General features: G+C 41.0%; 1 protein-coding gene across 1 annotated transcript; it reads right to left on the bottom strand.

Moving 5' to 3' along the window:
• Positions 1-8485: 8485 nt before the first annotated feature.
• On the bottom strand, positions 8486-22975 carry LOC308687419 (protein mono-ADP-ribosyltransferase PARP14-like). Its single transcript, XM_081359972.1, has 15 exons — positions 22740-22975; positions 22445-22572; positions 18421-19923; positions 17670-17903; positions 17325-17546; positions 17177-17234; positions 16860-17006; positions 16703-16762; positions 14457-14633; positions 14148-14330; positions 13173-13588; positions 12682-12919; positions 12413-12549; positions 11885-12065; positions 8486-9866 (listed from the first exon to the last, which is right to left on the bottom strand). The coding sequence occupies exons 1-15, from the start codon at positions 22906-22908 to the stop codon at positions 9586-9588; spliced, it is 4134 nt and encodes a 1377-aa protein (XP_081216098.1). The 5' UTR covers positions 22909-22975; the 3' UTR covers positions 8486-9585.
• Between the last annotated feature and the right edge of the window lie 401 nt (positions 22976-23376).

Below are 23376 nucleotides of genomic sequence, written 5' to 3'. Positions count from 1 at the left end.
CAAAACGGGTGCTAAGCACAGTAAAACAGGGCTATACTCTGCAGTTCGCTCGCCGCCCTCCGCGCTTTCAAGCGCGTATCGAGACCAGAGTGAATGGGGAAGTAGCACATCTACTTCGAGCAGAAATAGCTACACTTCTGTGCAAAAGGGCTATAGAACCGGTTTCCCCTTCCATGAGCGAGTCGGGCTTTTACAGCCGTTATTTCCTCGTTCCCAAGAAGGACGGAGCCCTCAGACCAATTTTGGATCTGAGACGTTTGAACGAGGCTCTTATGAGAAGACCGTTCAAAATGCTCACAACCAGACAAATTCTCGCGCAAATTCGCCCGAGGGACTGGTTTTTATCTCTCGATCTAAAAGACGCGTGCTTTTCAGATCCTGATAATACCCCGTCACAGGCCATTCTTGAGATTCGCCTTCGACGGTCAGGTATATCAGTACACGGCCCGCCTGTCGACACAGCGCGCGCGCTGCATTCGACGCCTGGCCGCGTCCCTTCAGCCGGGCAGCACCGTACCTCTCAAAACATTTCAGAGGTTACTAGGTTGTATGGCCTCAGCCGCAGCAGTGCTTCGGCTGAGTCTTTTACGAATGCGCCCGCTACAACGCTGGCTGAATGCCCGAGTGCCTCACAGAGCATGGGCTTCCGGCGGTATCCGCATCAGAGTGACTCAGAGCTGCGTTTCAGCTCTGAAGCCCTGGTTAGCGGCCGACTGGTACCAGCGGGGAGTGACAATGGGAGCTATCTCACACCGCAAAGTTATCTCGACGGACGCTTCCACCTCAGGCTGGGGCGCTCTGTTCGAGGGCAAACCGGCTTTTGGCCTGTGGTCAGACCGGGAAAAATGCCTCCACATAAACTGTTTGGAGATGATAGCGGTCGAGAACGCGCTCAGGCGCTTCCTCCCATTCATACGATCACCATGTGCTAGTCCGCTCGGACAACACGTCCGTGGTATCCTATGTGAACCGACAGGGCGGTGTCAGATCCAGGAATCTGTGCAGGCTGACAGAACGCCTTCTCGTGTGGGCTTACCGCTCGCTGCGCTCGCTGAGAGCCGCGCACGTGCCGGGCCACCTGAATGTCGGTCCAGACAGACTGTCCAGGGACAACATTCCCCCGGGAGAATGGTCTCTGCACCCCCAGACAGTCCAGTTTCTCTGGCGCCTATTCGGCAGAGCGGAAATCGACCTCTTTGCGTCGAAAGACAATGCTCAATGCCCGAAGTTTTATTCGAAGAGCGAGGACGCGCTGTCCCAGACATGGCCCAGCCTCCCGCTGTATGCTTTTCCTCCGATCTCCCTGTTGCCACAGGTCATTTCGAGGATCAGAGAAACGCACCACTCAGTGCTGCTTATAGCCCCGCGATGGGAAAACCAAACTTGGTACCCAGAGCTAGTGAGGCTGTCGCACTCACCCCCATGGCCGATCCCGGTGAGAAAGGATCTCCTCTCCCAAGCCGGTGGATCGATCTGGCACCCCCATCCAGAGCGCTGGTCGCTGCATGCATGGGTAATCAACGGATACCCGTTGACCTGTCAGAAGGGGTCGTGAACACGATCACACAGTCGAGAGCCCCCTCCACGAGACGGCTCTACGCGTCTAAATGGACGGTGTTTTCTAAATGGTGCGCTACTAAAAACTTGGATCCGCGCGCATGCGGGGTCCCGCGGGTGCCCTCCTTCTTACAAGAGCTGTTGGAAAAGGGCAGATCCCCTTCCACGCTCAAAGTATATGTGGCCGCTATTGCAGCGTTCGCTGAGACGACGCGCGGCCGGGCAATGGGAAGGAATGAGCTCATTATCCGCTTCCTCAGAGGAGCTAGACGGATGAATCCCCCGCGGCCCCCCTCGGTTCCCTCGTGGGATCTGTCCTTGGTCCTAGCGGCCCTAGAGGCTTTTCCCTTTGAACCGCTTGAATCCGCGGATCTAAAGTATCTGTCGCTTAAAACCGTTTTTCTGATAGCTCTGTCTTCAGTCAAACGAGTGGGTGATTTGCACGCGCTATCTGTTAGCCCTGCATGTCTTGAGTTCGGGCCGAATGACTCGAAAGTCATTCTCAGACCGAGACACGGTTACATCCCCAAAGCGATTGGAACCCCGTTTAGGGCACAAGTTATGTCCCTCTCGGCTCTGCCAGCATCCGACAGTGGGGACAGTGATAGCCTCCTATGCCCTGTCCGGGCGCTGAGAGTTTACATCACGCGCTCCGCCGCTTTCAGGCGTTCAGAGCAGCTCTTTGTTTCCTTCGGCGGACGCACCAAGGGTCTTGCCGCCTCGAAACAGAGCTTGTCCAGGTGGATAGTGGACGCGATAGCAGCAGCTTATGCCTCCAGACACCTGCAGTGCCCTCTGGGCTTCAGAGCCCACTCCACTAGAGGCATGGCCTCGTCGTGGGCCTGGTCCAGCGGAATTTCTAATCACGGTATTTGTATGGCGGCGGGCTGGGCCTCCCCATCAACATTCGTGAGGTTTTATAACCTGGAAGTTCCTGCCCTACAGGCAAAAATACTGTCAGCATAAGTGACATGTATGCTCTGCCCATTTCTCATGTGCAGACTACGTTCATATGCTGGCGCTATTCTGGTACTATACTCAGGGTGAAGTGTTTGACTCAGACCGGCTGATCCGCTCTGTTTCCTATTTCCCGTTACGCGCTGTTGTCGGTGCTGGCCCGCGCTGCTGGCCGCCCGTATTATTCTCTGTCGCGCGGGAATTTTTCCCTTCATGTGAGACCGACTATGTCGTTTTTCTCCTACCCTTATGAGTGCTTATGTACTGTATGGGCTCGCTCTGCCGGCCCTACTATTTGTACTGTTATATGTTTATAGACCGGCCGCGCCGCTCTATTTCATATGCTGCATGAAGTGCCTGTACTGCGCTGGCCCGTCTCTCCGACCGGCCACATTTCCCAGCAGAGTGTTTTCCCCGGTTTCCCTGGGATTCATGGGCTGGATGCTCGGCGCACACGGCGTTGACAAAGGGTTCCCGATGCGTAAGCTAACCTTACGCAATACGAGAGACCTCTCGTAAGAGAACGTACTCGGTTACTAATGTAACCTCGGTTCTCTCTAGAAGAGGGAACGAGTATTGCGTAACCTGCCGTGTCGCGCCACGAGCTTTTGCGCTTCAGACTGCGAAAACCAGAATTTTAGCCTATGAGCGCTGAATATATACACGCTGGCCACACCCATTCTGACGGTTAGAAGGGTGTGGAGGGCGCAAAGCGCCCTCATTGGTTGCCGCGTTCAGAGCGCTCACCGATAGGCTTAAGCAGTTGCCGCCGAGCAGCCAATGAGCACGCTTATACAGCCTGCCTAGGTCTGTCGGCTGCTGCACTGCGTTGACAATGTATACAAAATTAAGGGTAATTTTTTGGCTTCAGATCTCAAAGAAAGAAGACTTTCCCGATGCGTAAGCTAACCTTACGCAATACTCGTTCCCTCTTCTAGAGAGAACCGAGGTTACATTAGTAACCGAGTACGTTTTATCCAGCTGTTTGATCTCCAATTTTTTTTTTTTTTTTTTTTTGGAGCCTCCTCAGCTCACAGTCCAGCTCCTTTAGTGTGCAATCTAGTTCAAGTCTCCTTTAGTGTGCAGTCTAGTTTGAGACTCCTTTAGTGTGCAGTCTAGTTTAAAACTCATTTAGTGTGCAGTAGTTCAAGTGTTTCCTCCTGAAACATAATTCCACCACAAACATGATCTTTACAAGTTTTCTGAAGGCTAATCAAATCACAAAAAGTTCCTTGACTTCCTACAAACACAGGACTGACTGTAATTTATGTCAAGGGTTTTAAATCCTTAACTTGTTCACATTTCTTCTGAAGCCCATTGAGGTACAGGCCTCAGTTTCTGGGACAGGTTGTGAAAAATCCTACAATAAAAGAGATGTGTAAGGGCAAGTCCCTTTTTTAGCCACACATTCAAATGTTTGCCATAGTAAAAAGCCTGTGCATTCACCTCAGCAACTGTCTGAGAACACACAGACAGTGTCTTCATCATTTCCTCCACCCTAATAAATAAAAGTAGGCCAATATAAAGCATAACTGTTGTAAAGCAGGTTATGTTTGGTGTTCTGTCTGCTGCATACTGACCTCTGTGTGGGAGACTGTGTGTGTGTGTGTGTGTGTGTGTGTGTGTGTGTGTGTGCTGGCTTCAACAGGGACACTGTATTTCCCTCTACTGCAGAACATACAGTCAGCCATATTTAAAACTTCAAAAAGTATTCATGTATTGCACACCCAGTGTTACTTGCTTAGAGGAGCCAGCACCAGGGTCAGATTGTACAGCACCTGTAATCCATAATCGGCCGTCCCTCATTGCTACTCAGAGCCAACTCCTCCGCCAGTGTATTCTGGAAGAGTGGCCCTCCACCGGTTTTCTGAATTTAACTCTTTATTTCTGTTTGCTGCAAACAAGTGTTTGTGATAAAATGTTCACAGAAATAATAAAAGGTTGTGGTAATAAATACTCACCCTTTTGAATTATATTTTTATATGTTGTCTTTATCTGCTGTCAAGAACGTTTGGAGTTGGGGTTGCATCTAAAAATCTATTAATATGAATCTTTCTTAGTATATACATGCAAATTTTTTATATATTATAAAAATAGGCTAAAATATATACATCATTTTACATGAATAGCATATACAACGTATTTGTTTAACTTATATATTAACACAATCAGCAATCTTTCTCCAACAGTCTTATCTTCTCTTTGGCAGCAGACGTGTTTCGAGCTTGAAATACATATTTAAATTCATGGTAATTCTGAATGATTATCTCTTACCCCTCCACGGAAAAATATATCGCTCTCGCTCTATCCATATCGAACGCGATTGGTTGTTCGGTGCCAACGTGACTTTGGTATGTGCACGCGCGCGTGGAGTGATCATAGCTTAAAGCTCAAAGCCTGAGTTGACAGAGAAAGTTGATGAGCTGCGTCATGGTACCAATAAAGCCTGATCGCATCGGTTTGGTTTTGTCGACTCAAAACTAATCCTTTAACCCCGAGTTTGTTCAACTACCATCATGGTACAGGCCCCTGAAGTTTTGTTGCTTGTGTCAGTTTACTCTTTCATCAGTCCCTTTTAGGAAAAACATTGCAACAATGCAAAAGTACTGAAACTGCTAATGACTAATTGAAATACTCCAAGCAGTTATAAAAAATAAAAGAGAGAAAATGTCAGAGGTGAATGTGTCCTTAGAGGGAACATTTTCAGATGTGAATTTTGGCACTGCACAGCTGTACAATCAGGAATTGGACGGGAATTTGATTGTGTTTGAATTCAACAAAGTGTTTGTGCTGACAAGATGAGCTACGGTTTCTTTTGTATCATTTTAAATCTCAACATCAGATAACAAAGTTTACAAACAGTGCCAATTTCTGCTACACAGTTTATGAGTAAGTGGCGGAAAATGTGTAAACAGAAGTTTCATCATCTTTCCACTGAATAACTTCTCTATGGCCTCTACAGATAAAAGTGAACTTTCTCATCTCCAGTTTGTTTATTGCGTTCTCTGTTTGGAGAACTCCAGAATTTCAGAGTCTGATGACGAACGTATCAGGAATCTAGGCATGTGAGAACAGATATCAGATCAGAAAATCATGTTTAAGATGACTAGATGCGTCACTAAATCACACGCTGCCTACACCACTAACTGCAACACAATGGAAACATTATCTTATCCACATCAATTATTAGTTCACCCACAAATTAAAGTTTAGTCATGTTAGCTCACCCACATCCAAACCTAGATGTTGCTCTCCCATGGAAAACAAAAGCAGATGTATTGTCTCGGCACAGCTTTAATCCTGCTCATCATTAGTCAAGCAAGTATATTGCTCATGCCTGGGTGAAGTTTTGTTTAAGTTTAGAGACGTGCTCCAGAAAAATAGTTCACGGAGGCGGAGAGGCAGAAAGCATGCCCTGTTTATTTTCTTTATTTTACAAAAGCACAATGTTTTGTTTCAATTGTAAGTGGACACATAATAAAATAGACATTTAACAGTTTATTTTTTCAGATTTCTTAAGTCTGTGTGAGCATAAATGACGGAGTATTTTAAGTTTATTTTGCTGCTATGTGAAAAAAATCAACGCATTCTCATCCTTGGGCGTCATAATACTGACGCTTTTGACATTTCGTCTACATCGAACGCACATGGCACCCTTTAGCGTCAATATGAGACGCACAGAGCTTTGTTCGGTTATGGGTAGGTTTAGGTCTAGTGTAGGGTTAGGGTTAGACCGCTAGGAGGCGCCTTCTGGCCCATTTCTATCTGTGTCTCATATTGACGCTAAAGGGTGCCATGTGCGTTCGATGTAGACGTAATGTCAAGAGCGTCAATATATGACGCCCTAGGATAAGAACGGGCTGGAAAAAATCCAACACAACGTGCCGGCGCGTTTGTCGTCACAAGAGGATTGTGACTAAAAATATGTGCTCACTCACATCAAGACGCCGCTGCAGTGATGGAGTCCAAGCAGGAGGAGCAGCGTTTGGCACTGCGTCGCTTTCCAGCGCGAGCAGTGCTGTTGCAACCAGCAACACTACACATACGTCCCATCCTAACCACTGTAATAAAGCTAATGTTAAAAATATACGCTAACTTGAAGCTATCCTAACTGATGTAATACTATGCTACTAACTAACTATACCTCTAACAATACTACACTAACTGCGAATTAACTGCCTAGGCTACACGAAATAATCTAAATAACTATATAAATGTTATGCTAACTAGGTGCTATACGCTATCCTGATCGTTTTCAATACTGCAATTCCAACTCCTGACTCGATACAGTGGTTTTGACGAAACAAGATGTTAGGCTTGTTCGACTTCATGCAGCTCTGCGCAGACCGATCGGCGGCTGATTTGAAGCAGTGCATGCCGGTTAGAAATTTTGTCCGACTTGATACAGCGCCGACGCCACGTGACTGTGACGTATGCCATCAAAGTACCGCGAGAGCGATTCGAGAGTAGCCGGAGAGCTCAGCCAGCGCAGCTTCTCAAGAGCGGCTGCACTGGGCTTCGCGAGGGCTGATGACGACACAGCTGTTCCACGATTGGGCAGATTCACCGCATGACAACGATCATGTGTGTTTCGTGTTTATTCAAACACCTTTAGTTCCTCTAAAGCTCACAAATCAGTATTTTTATAACAGTAAACACTCTTTTCATGTAGTTGCGATGTTATATTGTGCCATGTTTATCAAATTAAAACTGATTAAAAAAAGTAGACTCCACTTCATTGATAGCTTATGTTGAACGAAAATGTCTTTGAAACATCTGTGTATTATTTGGCAAATATTGCATTTATTTCATTTCAGCTGTGGTAAAGTATGCCAACACTCATTACGGCAACCAGAAAGTGTCCGAATTCATGTCTCCGTTTGTAGCTCCTCCTCGCCTGCACACGGCTACTCTCGCCGATTGGTTAGATCCAGGGGGGCAGTGTTCCGGAAAACACTGAAGCTTCCCCGGGCGCCGCCATTGATTAGCGAACCCCCACCTGCTGTTAGCATTCAATTGACTCCCATTCATTTTGGCGTCACTTTGACAGCGAATAACTTTACATCTGAGGCGTTTAAAGACTCCATTCGTCCATTGTTTATTTCTAAAGAAACACGAAAATGTATAAAAGTCTCCATTAGGCCTACATTGTATCTTAAGTTATGGCCCCGTAGAAACAGTTTTTGTAAAAATAAGCTAACGATTGCGTCATAACCACGCGACTCTATGTCGCACAGTAGGAAATTACCGTATGGACAGAAGGAGAAGCTTGCACGCAATCGGGGGGACGTGGAGGCAAAATGACAAAATAATTCATCAGAATACTTAGCAAATGTTGCTCCTGCTCCTAGCTCATGGACAGCTTCTACTCACACTCTCCATCTCTGCAAGTTTCGGAAGGGAATGATTCAGATTTCTCTTGACACGGCTACTAGAAGACAGACAGTTTGCTCACGTCACATCTACGTCGTCAAGCTCAGTTTGAGTCTGCGCAGAACGCTCAGCCATCAGGAAGTGAGTGTTTCTAATTGACTTCACTTTTCTCCGTTGAATCCAATGGGGTAGCTGTGTCCATTTCTTTTACTGTCTATGGTTACATCCAGCCACAGCCTATGTCAAACACACCTAATGTCACGCAGTACCACAACATCCAAAAGGAAAATCCAAATGCAGTAGCCACCGTTCAACCTGAAGAGGGCAGCGCTCAGACGTTTTTACACCATATATTGTAGAATTAAAACACTTTAAACCCAAATGTCAAAAAAAAAAAAAAGAAAAAGACTTGAATCAATGAACAGCACTAATAAAGCCCCAGTCTTACAAATCACTAACTAAAAAAAGTTGTTTTAGGGTTTAGTTGCCCTTTAAATAACAAACTAAGATCAAATTTGTAAAAAAAAAAAAAAAAAAAAAGCACACTTAAACTTACATCAGCATGATAAAAACTACCTAAAAATGACAGAAAACATCTAAGGAAAATTTTTATTTCAAGGGTGATAATTTGATTGTTTAGTTTGCCTCACGTCCCATTGGACTTTACGGAGAGGGCAGGTTTTATGACCTATACTGGGACAAACCACCTGGGGGCGATCGAGATGCTTTGGCATCTCTTTGCAGACTTTATTGTGTGGCACGCTTGTAGTAATGAGAAAAATGTAATTTTGACATGAACATTTTATCGTTCTCGATAAAGATCATTTTATAGTTCTCGTGCATGTAAGAATAATAAGCGACTCAACTTGAAACAAAGTGCTGTAAGGACAGGAAAGCAAAAACCAATCACAATTCAGTATGCAAATATCACAACGACATCATCGCCATTGGATGGATTTAGAATTGTAGACATTTTGAAAGTTTATAAGTCAATAGATTAGGCTTCCTCTATAAAATAGAGGCTGATCAGTCTGTTCTGCAGTTTAAGCTAAATTAATAGCAGAAAATGAAATTAAAATAGAAACTGAGTTAAATAAAACAAGAAAACAACTTCTGTTACAATAAAGACTGTTTTTCTTGGGTTCATCCATGTTGCCCTTAAGTATTGCACTGCTGTGCCAGCAAATTAATATTGCGCAAACTCCTACATTTCATTCGAAACAACGTCAGTTGGTTTCATCATGATAATGAGTGCCTGAAGGGGACATGGGAACTGAGAAAGAATAGCTGTAATTTGACCACATTTGTCAAAACCTTTTTTTTTTTTTTGGTTTGTGGTTTGCACAAGTCAGTGGTTTGCACAAGTCAGAAAATAGCTGTGCGATTCTCTGAAGTATTTCATCTGAGTAAATGTCCCATTATAAACAGCTTTGTCAATTAATATTGCACTTTTTCTGCTCTCATATCATTAAATTGTGTAATTTGAATTATATTGGTCACTAAAACACTCATACAATGAGCATGACATAGCGTAAATAGGTATCTATCTACTATGTGATAACTAAATCTAACCTTTGAATAAAAGTGATTATATTTAAATGTAAAAGCAACTAAGAAAATAGCAATGGTTCATAGATCATCCAGAGCTCATCCGGTTGACTTTACAGGGAACAAACCAAGGTTGGTTTTGGTTGAAGTTCATTTAAATGTGATGAGGTAGTCTGGATAAGCCTGGCAGTCGTGGAAAACCACAAACATGGAAGGATTTTGGATGTTATCCACCACGCTGTCATAATTGTGGTCAGGCGCGAGGCGAACAGGGGGTGTCTTCATGCCCGCCTGACCCTGAGCGTAATGACCCGTAAGCACACGAGCCACAAACATGCGCTGAGTCCCGTCTGCTGCAGGAACTGCGTAGGTAGGATTGGCAGAATAGTTGGCGTTCACAGCAAAGTACGTCCCATTACCATAGACGGTGGCTGAGAACAAATAAAAAGTTAAAAATCAGTTGACCGATTCGTCTTCAAATTGAACAACCAAAGAGATCCTCTGCTGATTAGTTGGCTAGATTATTAAACTATAAAGAGGAAGTTCTTCAAATGAAATAAACAATGTTCACCCAAAAATAGCAATTCTGTCATGACTTCAATTAATAAAATCCTAAATTTGGGTTTGTTCCTCCCACAGTTATTGCATGACTTCAGAAGAATATAAGTGAGTCATATGGATTATGGTGCTTTTTGTCATTTTTTGACCTTGACAGTCTTAACTTTTTTGGAAAAGAGCTGCAATTCTTAAAAAGCAAAAACAGCTGGTGCCGATAGGTAGGTAGGAATTGGCAGAATAGCTGGCGTTCAAAGCAAAGTACGTCCCATGACCGTAGAAGATGGCTGAGAACAAATAAAAAGTCACCAGTGTGAGTCCAATGAGATCATCAGTGACTGATCAGTTGGATAGTCCATCAAATAAAATAATAATGGTAACATTCACCCAAAAATTACAATTCTGCCATGATTTGCTGTTCAATGAACAACATCCTAAATTTGGGTTTGTTCCTCCCACAGTTATTGCATGATGATAAGTGATTCATATGGTATCTTGGTACTTTTTTTATCATTTTTGGACCCTGACAGCCTTTTCGCTATTTTGGAAAAGAGCTGCAATTCTTAAAAAACAAAAACAGGTGACGCCGATAGCTCTCTCTCTCTCCCACCTCACTTCCTGTCTAGCTACTGTCCTATCCTAATAAAAAGCAAAAACACCAAAAAATAAACCCAGGGTGTAACAGTACATGCATTTGTCCCAAACCGTCGCGGTTCGGTACATACAGTCAGACAACGAATTCAGTCAGTCACAGGCGATACACACTCTAATCCAGAAGGGGGCGCGCAGTAATGCAACGCTGTTTGCTAAGAACCACAACAGGAAAAGGGCAGAAGAAGAGACGATCACCAACCCAAAACAAGAGTTCAGGTGGCACACGAGCTTGCTCGAGTTTTGATTCATTTTTGTGACGCGCTTCACAAACTTCATGGAAAGGAAACCGGGACGGCAGAAAGCATCATCCTGTTTGTTTCTTTGTTTTACAAAAGCACAATGTTTTGTTTTTATTGTGAGTGTACACAAATAAAAATAGATCCTTTCGAATGATGTCTTACTCTTATCTTTATGACCATAAATGACAGAGTATTATAAGTTGTTTCTGCTTTTATAATGAGACAAGTCATTTGGCATTGTGCCGATTTGAGTCATTAAAGTCCAGTGATAAAATATACGTGATGAATACATGTCCTGGAAATGGGAAGCCTCAGGTGCCGCTTCACTCGCTGTCTCCCCGTGACTTCTGTGTACCGTTACACCCCTAATATATTCAAAAGTGAATATTTATGTATAGGTGAAATATAATTGGTGATGTAAGAGCCAATTAGCGCTCTTAGTATAAATAGGAATCAGTCTTTGGTTCCTTAGATGTTACCCGGAAGCACAAACAGTTTTTGACCACATCCACATCCACCTACGCACACACCATAATATACCAGTACAAAGTCACACACGTGTAATGAAGTTTGTCTGGAAAACAATGGCGATGGATGGAAATAAACTGAACCCATGGTTTTAACTGCAAATACGACTTGGACTTTCATTCATCAAATAAGGTAAAAGTGCGTCAAATGCTTAACCCCCGGGATAACAGCTCAGGGGCTTAAAGCTTGGGCTTGGCCTCTACAGGTGATATATAATTTCCATTTTTAAATGTTTATGTACAGGATGCAGTGAATATGACGTAAATAATACAGAGTGCCCTGTGCGTCAGTGCCGTCAAAAAAAAAGAAAGTCCCACTAATGAGATTCATCGGCCAAACAGAACAACCTACATAATTAAAAAATGGCAAATATCAGCCTTTTCGACATCGGTCACAAGGAAAAAGTAAGAGAATTCCCAATTTTGGGTGAACTATTTATTTAAATTAATTAACCTTTAAAAACAAACAATTACCATTTTGCCCAGCCAAACTGCGATTAAAGTTTGTCTTCATGATGGACGAGCAGGACGCCTCTGATGTGCCGTGATAAAGGATCTTCTCTCCTGCTCCCACAGGGAGACCGTTTCTGTTCTCCAGCTCTTTTTTACGTCCCTCATATAACCGCCGAAGATCCATGTTCTGGATGCGCTCGATCTATTGAAACACATTTGCACACAAACAACCATGAACAAATATATTTGATGGACATTACATTCACATCTCTTGTTCTTCATAGAAGCAAACTGTAAGGACTATACTGCCATACTGCATCAAAACATGGTACATTATAGACAAACACTTTCAAAAGGTTTTAAATAAAACAAAATGTATAGATGATGATGATGATGATGCCTTGTTGTAGACACTCTAACCCAGAAATACAAGTTGTGGCATGTTAAGATATGATTTTGTTTAGACATAATGTGGTTCTTTAAAAGGATTTTATGTTGTTCAGGATGGTTTTTGTCATGTAAAGCACACTTTGGTGTTGAGTGTCAAACCTTGAGCACTGTTTTTGGAACGGTCTTCTTGAAGTCTGCCTTCACGTTCTGGTACTCCGTAGATTGCTGATCTAAATCAATCACCTTTAATGGGTCACTGTGACTCATGTTGTCCCAGTTAATGGGCAAAGAGAAATCTGAAATGCAAAAAAATTGAGGGTTTTGATTCAGTTTGATTATTTTCAAGGATGTTTAATTTCATACTATAGATGTCGATCAGTGGTTTTAATCTGAGTTCATATTTTCATATTTCATGAAAGCGTCCTCACCTGCAAGGTTCTCCAGTCGTTTGAGAGACGTCACCTGTCCTGAATCACATGTTGTGGCCTCCATCTTACTCATATCCACAGTCCATTTCACACCCTGTGCATCCATAATTCCATCTTTCACGTCTCCTCTCTCAAGCTTATAATTCACCTCTACGGGCACCTTCTGCCAAATGCCACGTGGTCCCAGAATGCACCATGTGACTTGAGTGAAGAGGGATGCCTGTTCCTTCTCTCTTACCTTAGAGTTTGAGAGAAAAATTTGCATATTCATTTATTTATTTACAAAATTGTCTTTGCTCATTTGTAAAGCCATGGTTTTAAGTTTATTACTATGTGACTTTTATATGCATATCATGCTCAGGTGATTTGCTCAAACTTAGATTTAAATTATATATGCACTATATTTAATTATATTGTATGCAAATTATATGCATTATATGCTTAGGTGATTGTCTATAGCACTAATTTAATTTTAATGTTGTCTTTCTCACCTGTCTGCGAAGTGCATCTTTTGTCAGTCTAACCACCTCATTCACACCATCCTTCAGCCCTTTCACTTCCCATCCTCCAGAGCTGCTCTGTTCCAGCTGCAGGTGCAGTGAATCGACTTTAGAGAGCAGCTGTTTCATCTCATCCTGAGTGAGACGTTCAATCTCCTCTGGGTGGAAAGGATGTGTGGAGCACTGGCTCTCATACACCCGCTGAAGTTCTCTGCAGGCATCAGACACTTCATTATCTGTGTGACCGACTACTAGAAATGATGCTGTGTTCTTTGTGACTGGCAAAGCTCTGACTAGAGAACTCAAGTCAAGAGAGTGTTGTAAAGAAAATGATTGTGTTCTGCGTGACATAGTTGATCCACTGCGCCCTCTGGAGGTTACATTTGTTGGTACAAGTGGTGCAGGAGCTGAAAAAGTTGAAAGTGCAATACTGTCAATATAGTGATGAAGGAATGACGTATTTTTGTAGGCCAAAACTGGGAAAAGAATTAGCATTTTAGCACTTTCCATCGTCCAGATGTCAATGTTGTTTTTAGTGGGTTTGTGGTGAAATATCTGAAATAATGTCAAGCTCAAGATATTTTCACGCTTTATTCTATGACATAAAATACATTAGTAATACTCCCCTGTGATTTTTTAAAAAGCTTTTACCTTAAAGTCCTCTACTGACTATTTCACTTTTGTAACCTCATTGTGTTTATAATTGTGCTCTTGCAAACTATTCTAATTCAAACTTTCAGGGAATGTTTTTAAATAACACAAATAACATAGCCTATAGGACAAATCCTATTTGCTTTTTGATAAGGAAACCAGGGTGATGCTAATGTCTGTGTTGACTTACAAAAACATGAGTGTCTCACTGTAAAAGCATTAACAAAAACTAAATATATATTTATTTAAATGCATGAGATGGACATATGTAATAAAAACTGTTATTGCCTCTGCATGCCACAGATTTATCCTCACCTGTCAACTGTGTATTACCACCAAAGATTTGCTGTGCCATCGCTTTAAACTCCAGGAAAACATTAATCTTCAGCAGAATGATCCGAATAGTTCGGAGATATTTAAGATTAGCTCCTTGAACAGCGTCCTTTACTCCCTCTAGAATAGACTTGGCCACCACTTTTGGATCCAAACCTCCTTGTCCTGCAAGTATTTTTTTCCAGCAAATAGAAAAAAAAAAAAAAAAAAAACATGTCAACATACACCAAACTGACTTAAAAGACAAATGGTTTATTATTTTGCATTGTAAGTAAAAATGAAGCTACTGACCAGCACAGATAGCAGGAATGGCCACAGACTGGTAGCGGCCGTTTTCACTCTGAAGCACTATTTCTTTCGCCAAGGTCTTGATAACACTGATGTCCCTCTCTCCACAAACATGCATGATTGTCTTACATGGGAATCCTCCTGGCGGTGTTGTAAAGATCTGTCCACTCGTTACCTGAGCTGGAGAACATATATAAAGGGTATAGGGTTAGATGACATGTTGCATATCATTACTGCCTTTTACATCTAAAGATACATCTATCTTTCATCCAAAGAGAAATCACATTTTGCACACCACACACACAAATGCACGGATAAACACACACTGATCAGCCAAAACATGAAACTTCACGGGTAGAGGTCACGGGTCATCTCCTAACAAGGCCTGAGTAGATTAGATGGTAAGCAGACAGTTCTCGTAATCAATGTGTTGAATGCAGGAGAAATAGGCAGGAATAAAGATCTGAGTAACTTTGACAAGGGCCAAATTGTTATGGAAAGGGATATATATATATATATATATATATATATATATATATATATATATATATATATATATATATATATATATATATATATATATATATGCATATTTAGGGGCCCAGCACCTATTGCAATCGTTAGTGTTCTTCTTGTTCTTGTTCTTCTTTTTCTTCTTCCGCTATGGCAGCCCACAGAACTGTTTGTAGGAAAGTTGTTAAATTTTGCACACAGATAGAGGACAGTCTGATCTGTCCTCATAGCCAATTTGAAGTCTAACTCAAAACCTCCAGCGCCACGGACTGTCCAAAGATGCTCTCATGTTCATGCTAATAACTCTTGAACCCTAAGGGCTACAAACAAAATGTGTTCCTCTTGTTCAGGGCTACATAATGGACAGGAGATATGACAAATGTTTATTTTAACACCTGAAGAGTTTGCCCAAAAAACATTAAACTGGTCTCTTTTGATTCAGTGCAGAATACCGAGTCCAATGCTATCCAATTAGCAATGGTATTGCTATGGCGATTTGTCTAAATCATAAATCAGATGTATGTACAATAACATTATGATGTCCAGCAATTGATTTAAATAGTACATTGGGTTTGATTTGTCATTTAATGAGGTTTAATATATGTTGTTAGTGGCAGAACCTTTGCAAAGCGTGTCAGAAGTTCTGGGTTCTAATCCACACTTGTATAGGTTTTTTTTTTTTCTCATCAAAACCGATTATGTTTATCAGTGGTTGTATATCAGGCAGGGACATGTTTTGTGTGCATTTTGTTTTGTAATTTCACCAGAACGAATAGAGAGTCTCCACAATGGATTGAAGCACGCATCCGAGTGAAGACTGTGCGCGAGCCACAAGAGAACACAGTCTCCGCGCCACTGATCGCAGCGGCAATGAGCACTTTGATTACTTGATTTCAAAGACAACACATTTCAGCTCTAGATCGCCTCTTATTTAACAAACGAACAAACTGAATGCTCTGCTAGTTAACTGGAGATGTTTATTTACAATACAAACGCGTGCAGTGTGAAACCGGCGAGTGCAGTTCCTAAAAGCACATTACTGGCTTTGCAAACACTGTGGCACTTTTATTTTTTTATTTGTTCACATGCCTGCTGGGTATTTTAAGTTGAGGTGCTATTTGTTTATATATTTGACTTTTTTTATATATATATTTACTGTTACACTAAGTCCAAAAGTGAAGAATTTATGTTATTTATTACTTGATTGTTCAAGCTACCTCACAGAAGTGCTCTGTTTGTTTACAGAGTTGTTGAATGTTAAAATAAGGTGAATTAAATAAAAAATAATACATACATCCTGTATCTGTTTTTCTTTCTTCTTTATTCTTTTTGTATGTATTATTGAAGTATCGGATCGGGACTCGGTATCGGTAGATACTCAAAATCAAATGACTCAGACTCGGACTTGAGGACAAAAAAACCTGATCGGGACATCCCTAGTTAAGGATATGTAGTTTCTCCTGCTTTACTAGAATCACACCATCTCCATTGAAGGCATGAACTTCTGTTTTATGTGGGTTAGAAGATCTTTATTTTATTTTTTATTTTTTGCGAGACATTGGCTTCCAAACTAATGTGGATATTATCTACCGATACTATAAAACGTTTTGACAAAAAATACTTCAGATATTTACACACAAAGGCTTTTTAAACTGCATTCAAACATACAGTATTTGAAAACTCTTTTAATAAAATAATAAATCAAAAGCTTAAAAGACTGTGGTTTATTTTCTTACCTCCTGTCAGCTGACCCTGGACATGAGGTCCTGCTTTGGTGAGGATGTCTTTACACACTCCTGTGACAGATTAGGTCAAAAGTAAACACTCTCTTGGTTGAAATAGTTTAATTTGATATCAAGAATCCTTTGGTTATTTAGAAATCTGCATAAATACCACTTGTCTGGAAGTCCTTAAAGTCAGTGGTGTTCACGATGGCATCAGTAGTCTCATTAGTGATGTCACCAAACACAAGATGGAGTTCAATCCTATCTACTGGCATGATGATCTCATCAAGGTCAGAGGTCAGTGAGTGAAACAGAGCTGTGGTGACAGTGAAAGACATGCAGATGAAGAAACCATTTAGACTTTTTGCTGATTTGTTGAGTGAACTTAATTTTTTGCTCTTTTCTAATAAATTATTGTTGATAGTTGGGAGCGGGTCAAAATAGGATGGATCAAAGAATGCAATACATAATTTTTGAATCTCTTGCCTTGTCCCGTGTTGTCCACCATTTTTGCACTCAGATCCGCACAGACTGTCTGGAACATCTGCAAAATATTTCCAAAATAGGGTTAGGAATAAACATTGTTGCAATAAACTTAATTTCATAGAGGGCTTATAATATGTAGATTGCTTACTTCCTCAGAATGAGCGTAATTAGGCATTATGGTGATACAAATGGTCTGAAGGCAACCAGTGGATCGAGATAAAAATTCACAGATTTCATGAGTAAGAATATTAACGGCATCTTTGACCGGTATCGACAGCACTATGCCAGGTCCTATTATTGGCAGTGCAACTGAAACCCAAGAATTCTGCTCACATAGCGCAAAAACTCGGCCAAGTCCGCAGCGAAGTGCCTGTAACAAAATATATAATATTGATGGCAAAACTACTAAATCTTTTCTGTAAATCTCATCCATCAATCATCCGTTCAGTCAAAACACATCTTAACCCTTTTTAAATGTCTTACTGCCTCTTACTTTTTCGCTGTTTTGGTTTTTTCCTTTGGGCACACATTCTACGAAGAAAACCTTTGAGCATCCCAACGCTGGTGTCGCATCCACCGCCAGCACGTCTCCAGGCGTAAGTGTGCGCTTTCCCTTGGCATTGTTGAAGTTAGTCTGAAGCTGATGTCCTGCTTTTTTCAACAAGGATGATCCAATCAAGGTTGAGGTCATGTTTGTTTTTATCATTGGAGCAACAAACACATCAGCCTGTATTAATGACACAAATCATTAAAAATTAGTAGTGCTGTTGAGAGATATAACAAATAAATACTGGTCTATTTTACTCGTTAAAGAGATACTTCACTCAAAAATGAGAAATTCATTCACTCACTCTCATGCCATCCCATATAAGAGTATACGAGTTTCTTTAGATGAGCACAAATTAATATTTTTAGAAAATTATCTATCTGTGTGAGTCTGAAAGTGTGCGGGATCTCCAAAGCTGATGCTTGAAGAACCACACAAAAAGAAAATGACGGTAATCCATTTGACTCCAGTTGATGACTCAATGTCTTCTGAAGCAGAACTATATGTGTTTACTGGGCCTAAAATTAAAACCCGCCAAACGCCAAATGCGGCATTGAAAACCGTCATTGGTGAGTACAGTAAGTCATTACATTTGTGATGGCATGAGGGTGAGGAGATGATGGAAGAATTAAAAAAAAATTGGGTGGAGTATCCCTTTAAAGCTAAGTATTTAAGAAAAAAAAATTGTTAGCCTTACCTGTTGTTGCTCAAGACTACCAACCACAACTTTAATGTTTATCTCATTGTCAAAATCCAGAGAGTATTGGGCAGATGCAGCAGCTGGCAAGCTCAGAAAAGGCATACTGTTCATGTATATGGGCATGTTACCACTTTTACGCCCATCATCGATGGGCAGTATGCAAACCATATAAGAAGTTTTCACTAATTTCAAAGTCTCTATACCATCACTTTGAAAGAATTTTTGAACTCCAGGTCCTTTCACCTCAAATCGTTTAGTGACAAGACTCAGAAGAAATGACTCAAGGCTGTCCTTCAAACTCTCAACTTCGCAACGAGGTCCTGTGAGGTGGACGCATGGGGAAGGCAACCTCGTTGACTTTATTTCCACACTGCTCTTCTTTACACCGGCCATCGACAAGATCTCAGGGAAGTGGTCTGCCATTTCTGGCTTGGAAAGAGGCAGGGAGTCATGATGTTTCTGATGGTTTCTTTTGTATTCTAGTAGAATGTCCTTCAGCCTACTAACTTCAGTAGTGTAGCCCACCAGTTGCACTTTGGGGTCAAAACTTGATTCATCCAGGTATTTAAGCTCCACTTTAACACTGTCACGATTGGCCTGCTTGACAGCTTCACTCAAATCCTCCTTCAGCGTATTAAACGCAGATGATTTCTGAGTGTTTTCCAGGCGCACAGTCTCCAAACACAGGTCTCTCTGCACGGCAGCAGCCGCCTCATGTAGCGCTCCGTCGGACAAACTCAACAAAAGGAGATCTGAACCTAAGGTCTCGAGCATAACTGGGCTGCGGAGGCTCTTCTGAAATCGGTTTTGGAAGTGCTGTATACCACCACTTGATTCCAAGAAGGTCACAAGAGGACGATGTGATGGGATCCTCTTCTCTTTGATTTCTTTTGCTAAGTTTAAAAGCTCCTCTTTGCCTGCATGGACCTCTTTTTCAGGACCCTTCAAAAGGAGAATGCCCGTTTTTTCCTGAGCGATCTGAAGTGCAGGCAAAATAGACTTTATGTACGACTCAAACTGCTCTTTGATGAGGGTGAATTGCTTCTCAGACACATGACACTCTTCTTGAATCTGCTGTTGATCATGCAAGCCACTTACAAATTTTAAAATCTTCTCCACTTGTTTTTGCTCTCCAACCACGACGGCTAAACACGTCACTCCTTCACAATAGATTTGTAAGTCTTCACCAGAGAGGTAAAGGTGTTGTTCCAGAATTTCAGATTTTTCCCTATCAACCTCAAAGTAGATATTATAACGTGACTTTAAAGTCTCGAACACTTGGTCAACCCCAAATTCCCATTTCTTCAGGGACATGTCCTCAGCTGCCGGATCCCTCTTCACCACCACCTCTTCAGAGTCAATGTGGATCTCAAAGGTGCTGTAGAGCGCAGACAGAAGTTTCTTTAAGTCTGAATTCGGCTTTTTACATTCGCTGAGGTAGCGTAATAGATAAAAGTCTAGTTTAAAAACCTTCTCCATACTTTTATCACTTGCACATTTCTAAAAAAAAAAAGAAGAAGAAAAGAACAAATGATAAAGACATGCATTCATTAATTGTACAAAATGCTTCATAATGAAGATTCAAAGCAAGCGAGTGATGGGAAGTGATACTTCCCCTTAGTGATGGGAAGTAGGATTCATTTCCACAAACTGGTTCTTGCGGGCAGTTTTAATGAACCAGTTAAAAAAACGGTTTGTGTACACAATCACGCAATGACATCATGTACACCCAATGAGATGAAACACTTATGTTTAAAGCATATAAAGTGAATAAACTAGTCTTAATCAACTCACCTTTTTACATATACTACGAGAAACCATAAAAAACTTTTATTTTGTCCCCCTCAATTAAGTCAACTGCTTGGTTCGTATCAGTAGATCATCGGTTCTCCACAGACATGTGCGAGTCCAAACTGTTTCCTCAGTTCAGTACTGATGACTTGACAACTGTCGTAACCATTAACTTTTGACTAAGTGTATGACTCGAGAACTACTGCCATTAGATCAGTTTTATAATTCCAATATATTTTATTTGTTATACTTTTTGCTTTTTCAGTTTTCAGCATGTTGGAGATGTCTGTTCTGTTCTCAGTTGGACTGTTGAACTAACTGGAGTGCTGAAATGGCATCATGGGATTATATAATCCTCTATAATGGCTCATTTCAAGTCAAAGTGACTGCCAGGCACGTCCAGAAACAGTGAACCAGTTCAAAAGACTGATTTGTTCATGAATTGGACATCACCATTAACAATAAAGATACAGTATAGGGGCCAAGCACCGAGGCTGCGTAGACACCTGTTGTATCTGTTGGCATTATTCTTATTCTTAGATATACTCAGCTATTGAGTCTAAGGCAGCTCATTGAGCCGCTTGTGGAAAAGTTATGAAATTTGGCACACAGATAGAGGACAGTCTGAACTGTCACCATAGCAAATTTGGAATCTCTAACTCAATCCCTCTAGTGCCACCAACTGTCCAAATTTGCACGTTTATGCTAATAACTTTTTAACTGTAAGGGCTACAAACAAAATTATTTTAAACCTCTGATTCCCCTTTTTCCGCCATTTTGCGAAACCCCTACTTTTTAAAATTCCTTCTAGGCCGTTGTTCCGATTTTCACGAAAATTTAACCAGGTCATCTTCAGACCATGCTGACAGAAAGATGTGGAAGTCAAGTAGATTCGTCAAACCGTTCTCGAATAATGCGCAAATGAATTCGACGAAGAACATGCCAAAATGAAAGTGAGGCAATATCTCGACAATGCTTTAGCGTATTCTGACCAAACTTGGAGTGTGATATGACAAACATGATCTGAGACTTCTTGAACAGTTTTGGCGCAGTGCCACCTTGTTGTCAGGAGACATTGAAAATGGCCGCTTTCACTAATTCACAAAACTCGTCTCTCTAGAGTCTCTTCAGCATGCCGAGTCATATGACACCCCATCGCCCATTTCGAATTTTGTAAAAAAAAAATGCTAGATTTTATGAACGCATTGGCGTATCGTTACGAAACTTAGTATGTCTTCATCACTATGCCCTGAAGGTACTCAAAAAGTTTTCTTGGCAGCGCCACCTTGTGGTCAAAAGTTATAATGAAATTTCCAAAAATGCTAATCATTTTTAATTTTATTAGCCTATTGTAATGAAACTGGTCTTTATAGATTCATTGGGTCATGCCGAGAATTTCCTGTCTGCCATTTTTACTTTTCTTAAAAAATCTACTTTTTCAAACTCCTCCTTGTCCGATTTTCACCAAAATCGAAATGTATCATCTCCAGGCCATACCGACAAAAAGTTATTGATTTTGGGTCGATGGATGAAACCGTTTTTGTATACCGCATCAACAATTTTGATGATTGTACAAGTGATTTTTCAGCCATTTTGCCTAAAATTATCTTAATATGTCTTTAATTGCTCATTGTTGCAGTTGGTCTGATGCTCCCAGCCATGTTGGCATGACTTATCGTGTTCTTTGTGCTTGGCCCCAATAATTGCAGCTATATTTCTAATTAAATTTATTGTATGATTTTGACATATAATATTATGCATACATGTAATAAGGTATAAGATAAAATACCGTATAAAGGTTAAAATAAATTTAAAGAGGCAACTATGGACCTTTAATTTGACATTTTTTATGAACCAGTGACAGCACAGAACATGAAGAATATGAAAATCTTTGGTAGATAGTGGTCCCCGACAGGCCTAAACCAGCCAAGGTACCAGCACAAAAACACACTCAGCAAAATTATTGTTTTGACAAAATAACAGAAAATATCAAGATGTCATTTTTTTGTCAATATTACACACTACAAGTCCCAGGCCAACCTTATTGTCAAGCTTCAAATAGCAGGGGATTTCCTAGAACTACTCAATGTATTTATAGTATCTACTGTACGCAGAGGGTTGGTGTCTCTGGACAAACAGGTTTGACTACATTGTATCAGCAGAAAACAATGTAGAGCGGGCATATAAATCTAAGCTAAATATCTGTTTGTTTTATGACTGTGCCACTTACCTGATTAGCAGATGCTTTAGGCTGTTTGCTGCTTTCAGCAACATTGTCACAGCGTAATGAAACACGGAGATCTTCTCGTCTAGCTATATGGATGACATGATCCTTTCGGGCTAGCACTCTTTCCTGGGCTTTGAATACAAATGGATGTTGATGAACATAAAGAACTAACGAACAGTCATAATTATAAATGGAATATTATTATTACAGTTGTTTTGACAAGGTTGAGTGAGATAAAAGAACAGCACTGATTGTAACAAGGTGCAAAAAAACCCTGCAATAATAAAAACACGCTTACCTTCTTTGTTCATAAAACTTATCTTGAAGGTGTTGTCACCCACTTTGCTGATCTCACACTGTTCTCCTCCTGATCTTCTCCTGATGCTAAAGTATTTGTGTATTTGTTTAATTTCCACATCAGAGAGATCATTCGCCTCAAAAAACACAGTGTGCTGGTAGTTCTCCATCTTTAATCTGTTGTTGTGTTGGGCTTTGACATGAATATAGGTGCTCTGACATACTTTCACTTTTGCTTGCTTCGGCTCATTTTACAGACTGTGGTTTCCCTTGCCACTCCTACAGCTTCCTCTAGATGCTGGTATGTGGCACAAAAACATATCTCTACCATGACCATTATTTACATTTTGTTTTTTCATTTTTTTTTTCTTAATAATCCAATTACTGTAAATATATTTATTTAAAAAATGGTGTTACTTGCGTTACATATAGGATTTTAGTTAACCGCAACAGACTGGGCCATCTGACCAATCAGAGCAGAGTAGTTCATGAAAAGGAGGGATTTAGAGAGACTGATTCATCCATAAAGTCTTTGAGAATCATTGAAAAATATGGTGATGTGCAATGTATATTATGAGAAAATTAACGTTTTTTTTATTTTTGACCTGATGCATGTAAGCCTGCTGTATGAGACTTCA

The sequence above is a fragment of the Scardinius erythrophthalmus genome (genome assembly GCF_964197995.2).
Source record: "Scardinius erythrophthalmus genome assembly, chromosome: 2".
Lineage (NCBI taxonomy): Eukaryota > Metazoa > Chordata > Actinopteri > Cypriniformes > Leuciscidae > Scardinius > Scardinius erythrophthalmus.
Note: the sequence above shows the minus strand (reverse complement) of the source record. Positions and strands in the feature narration are given on the sequence as shown.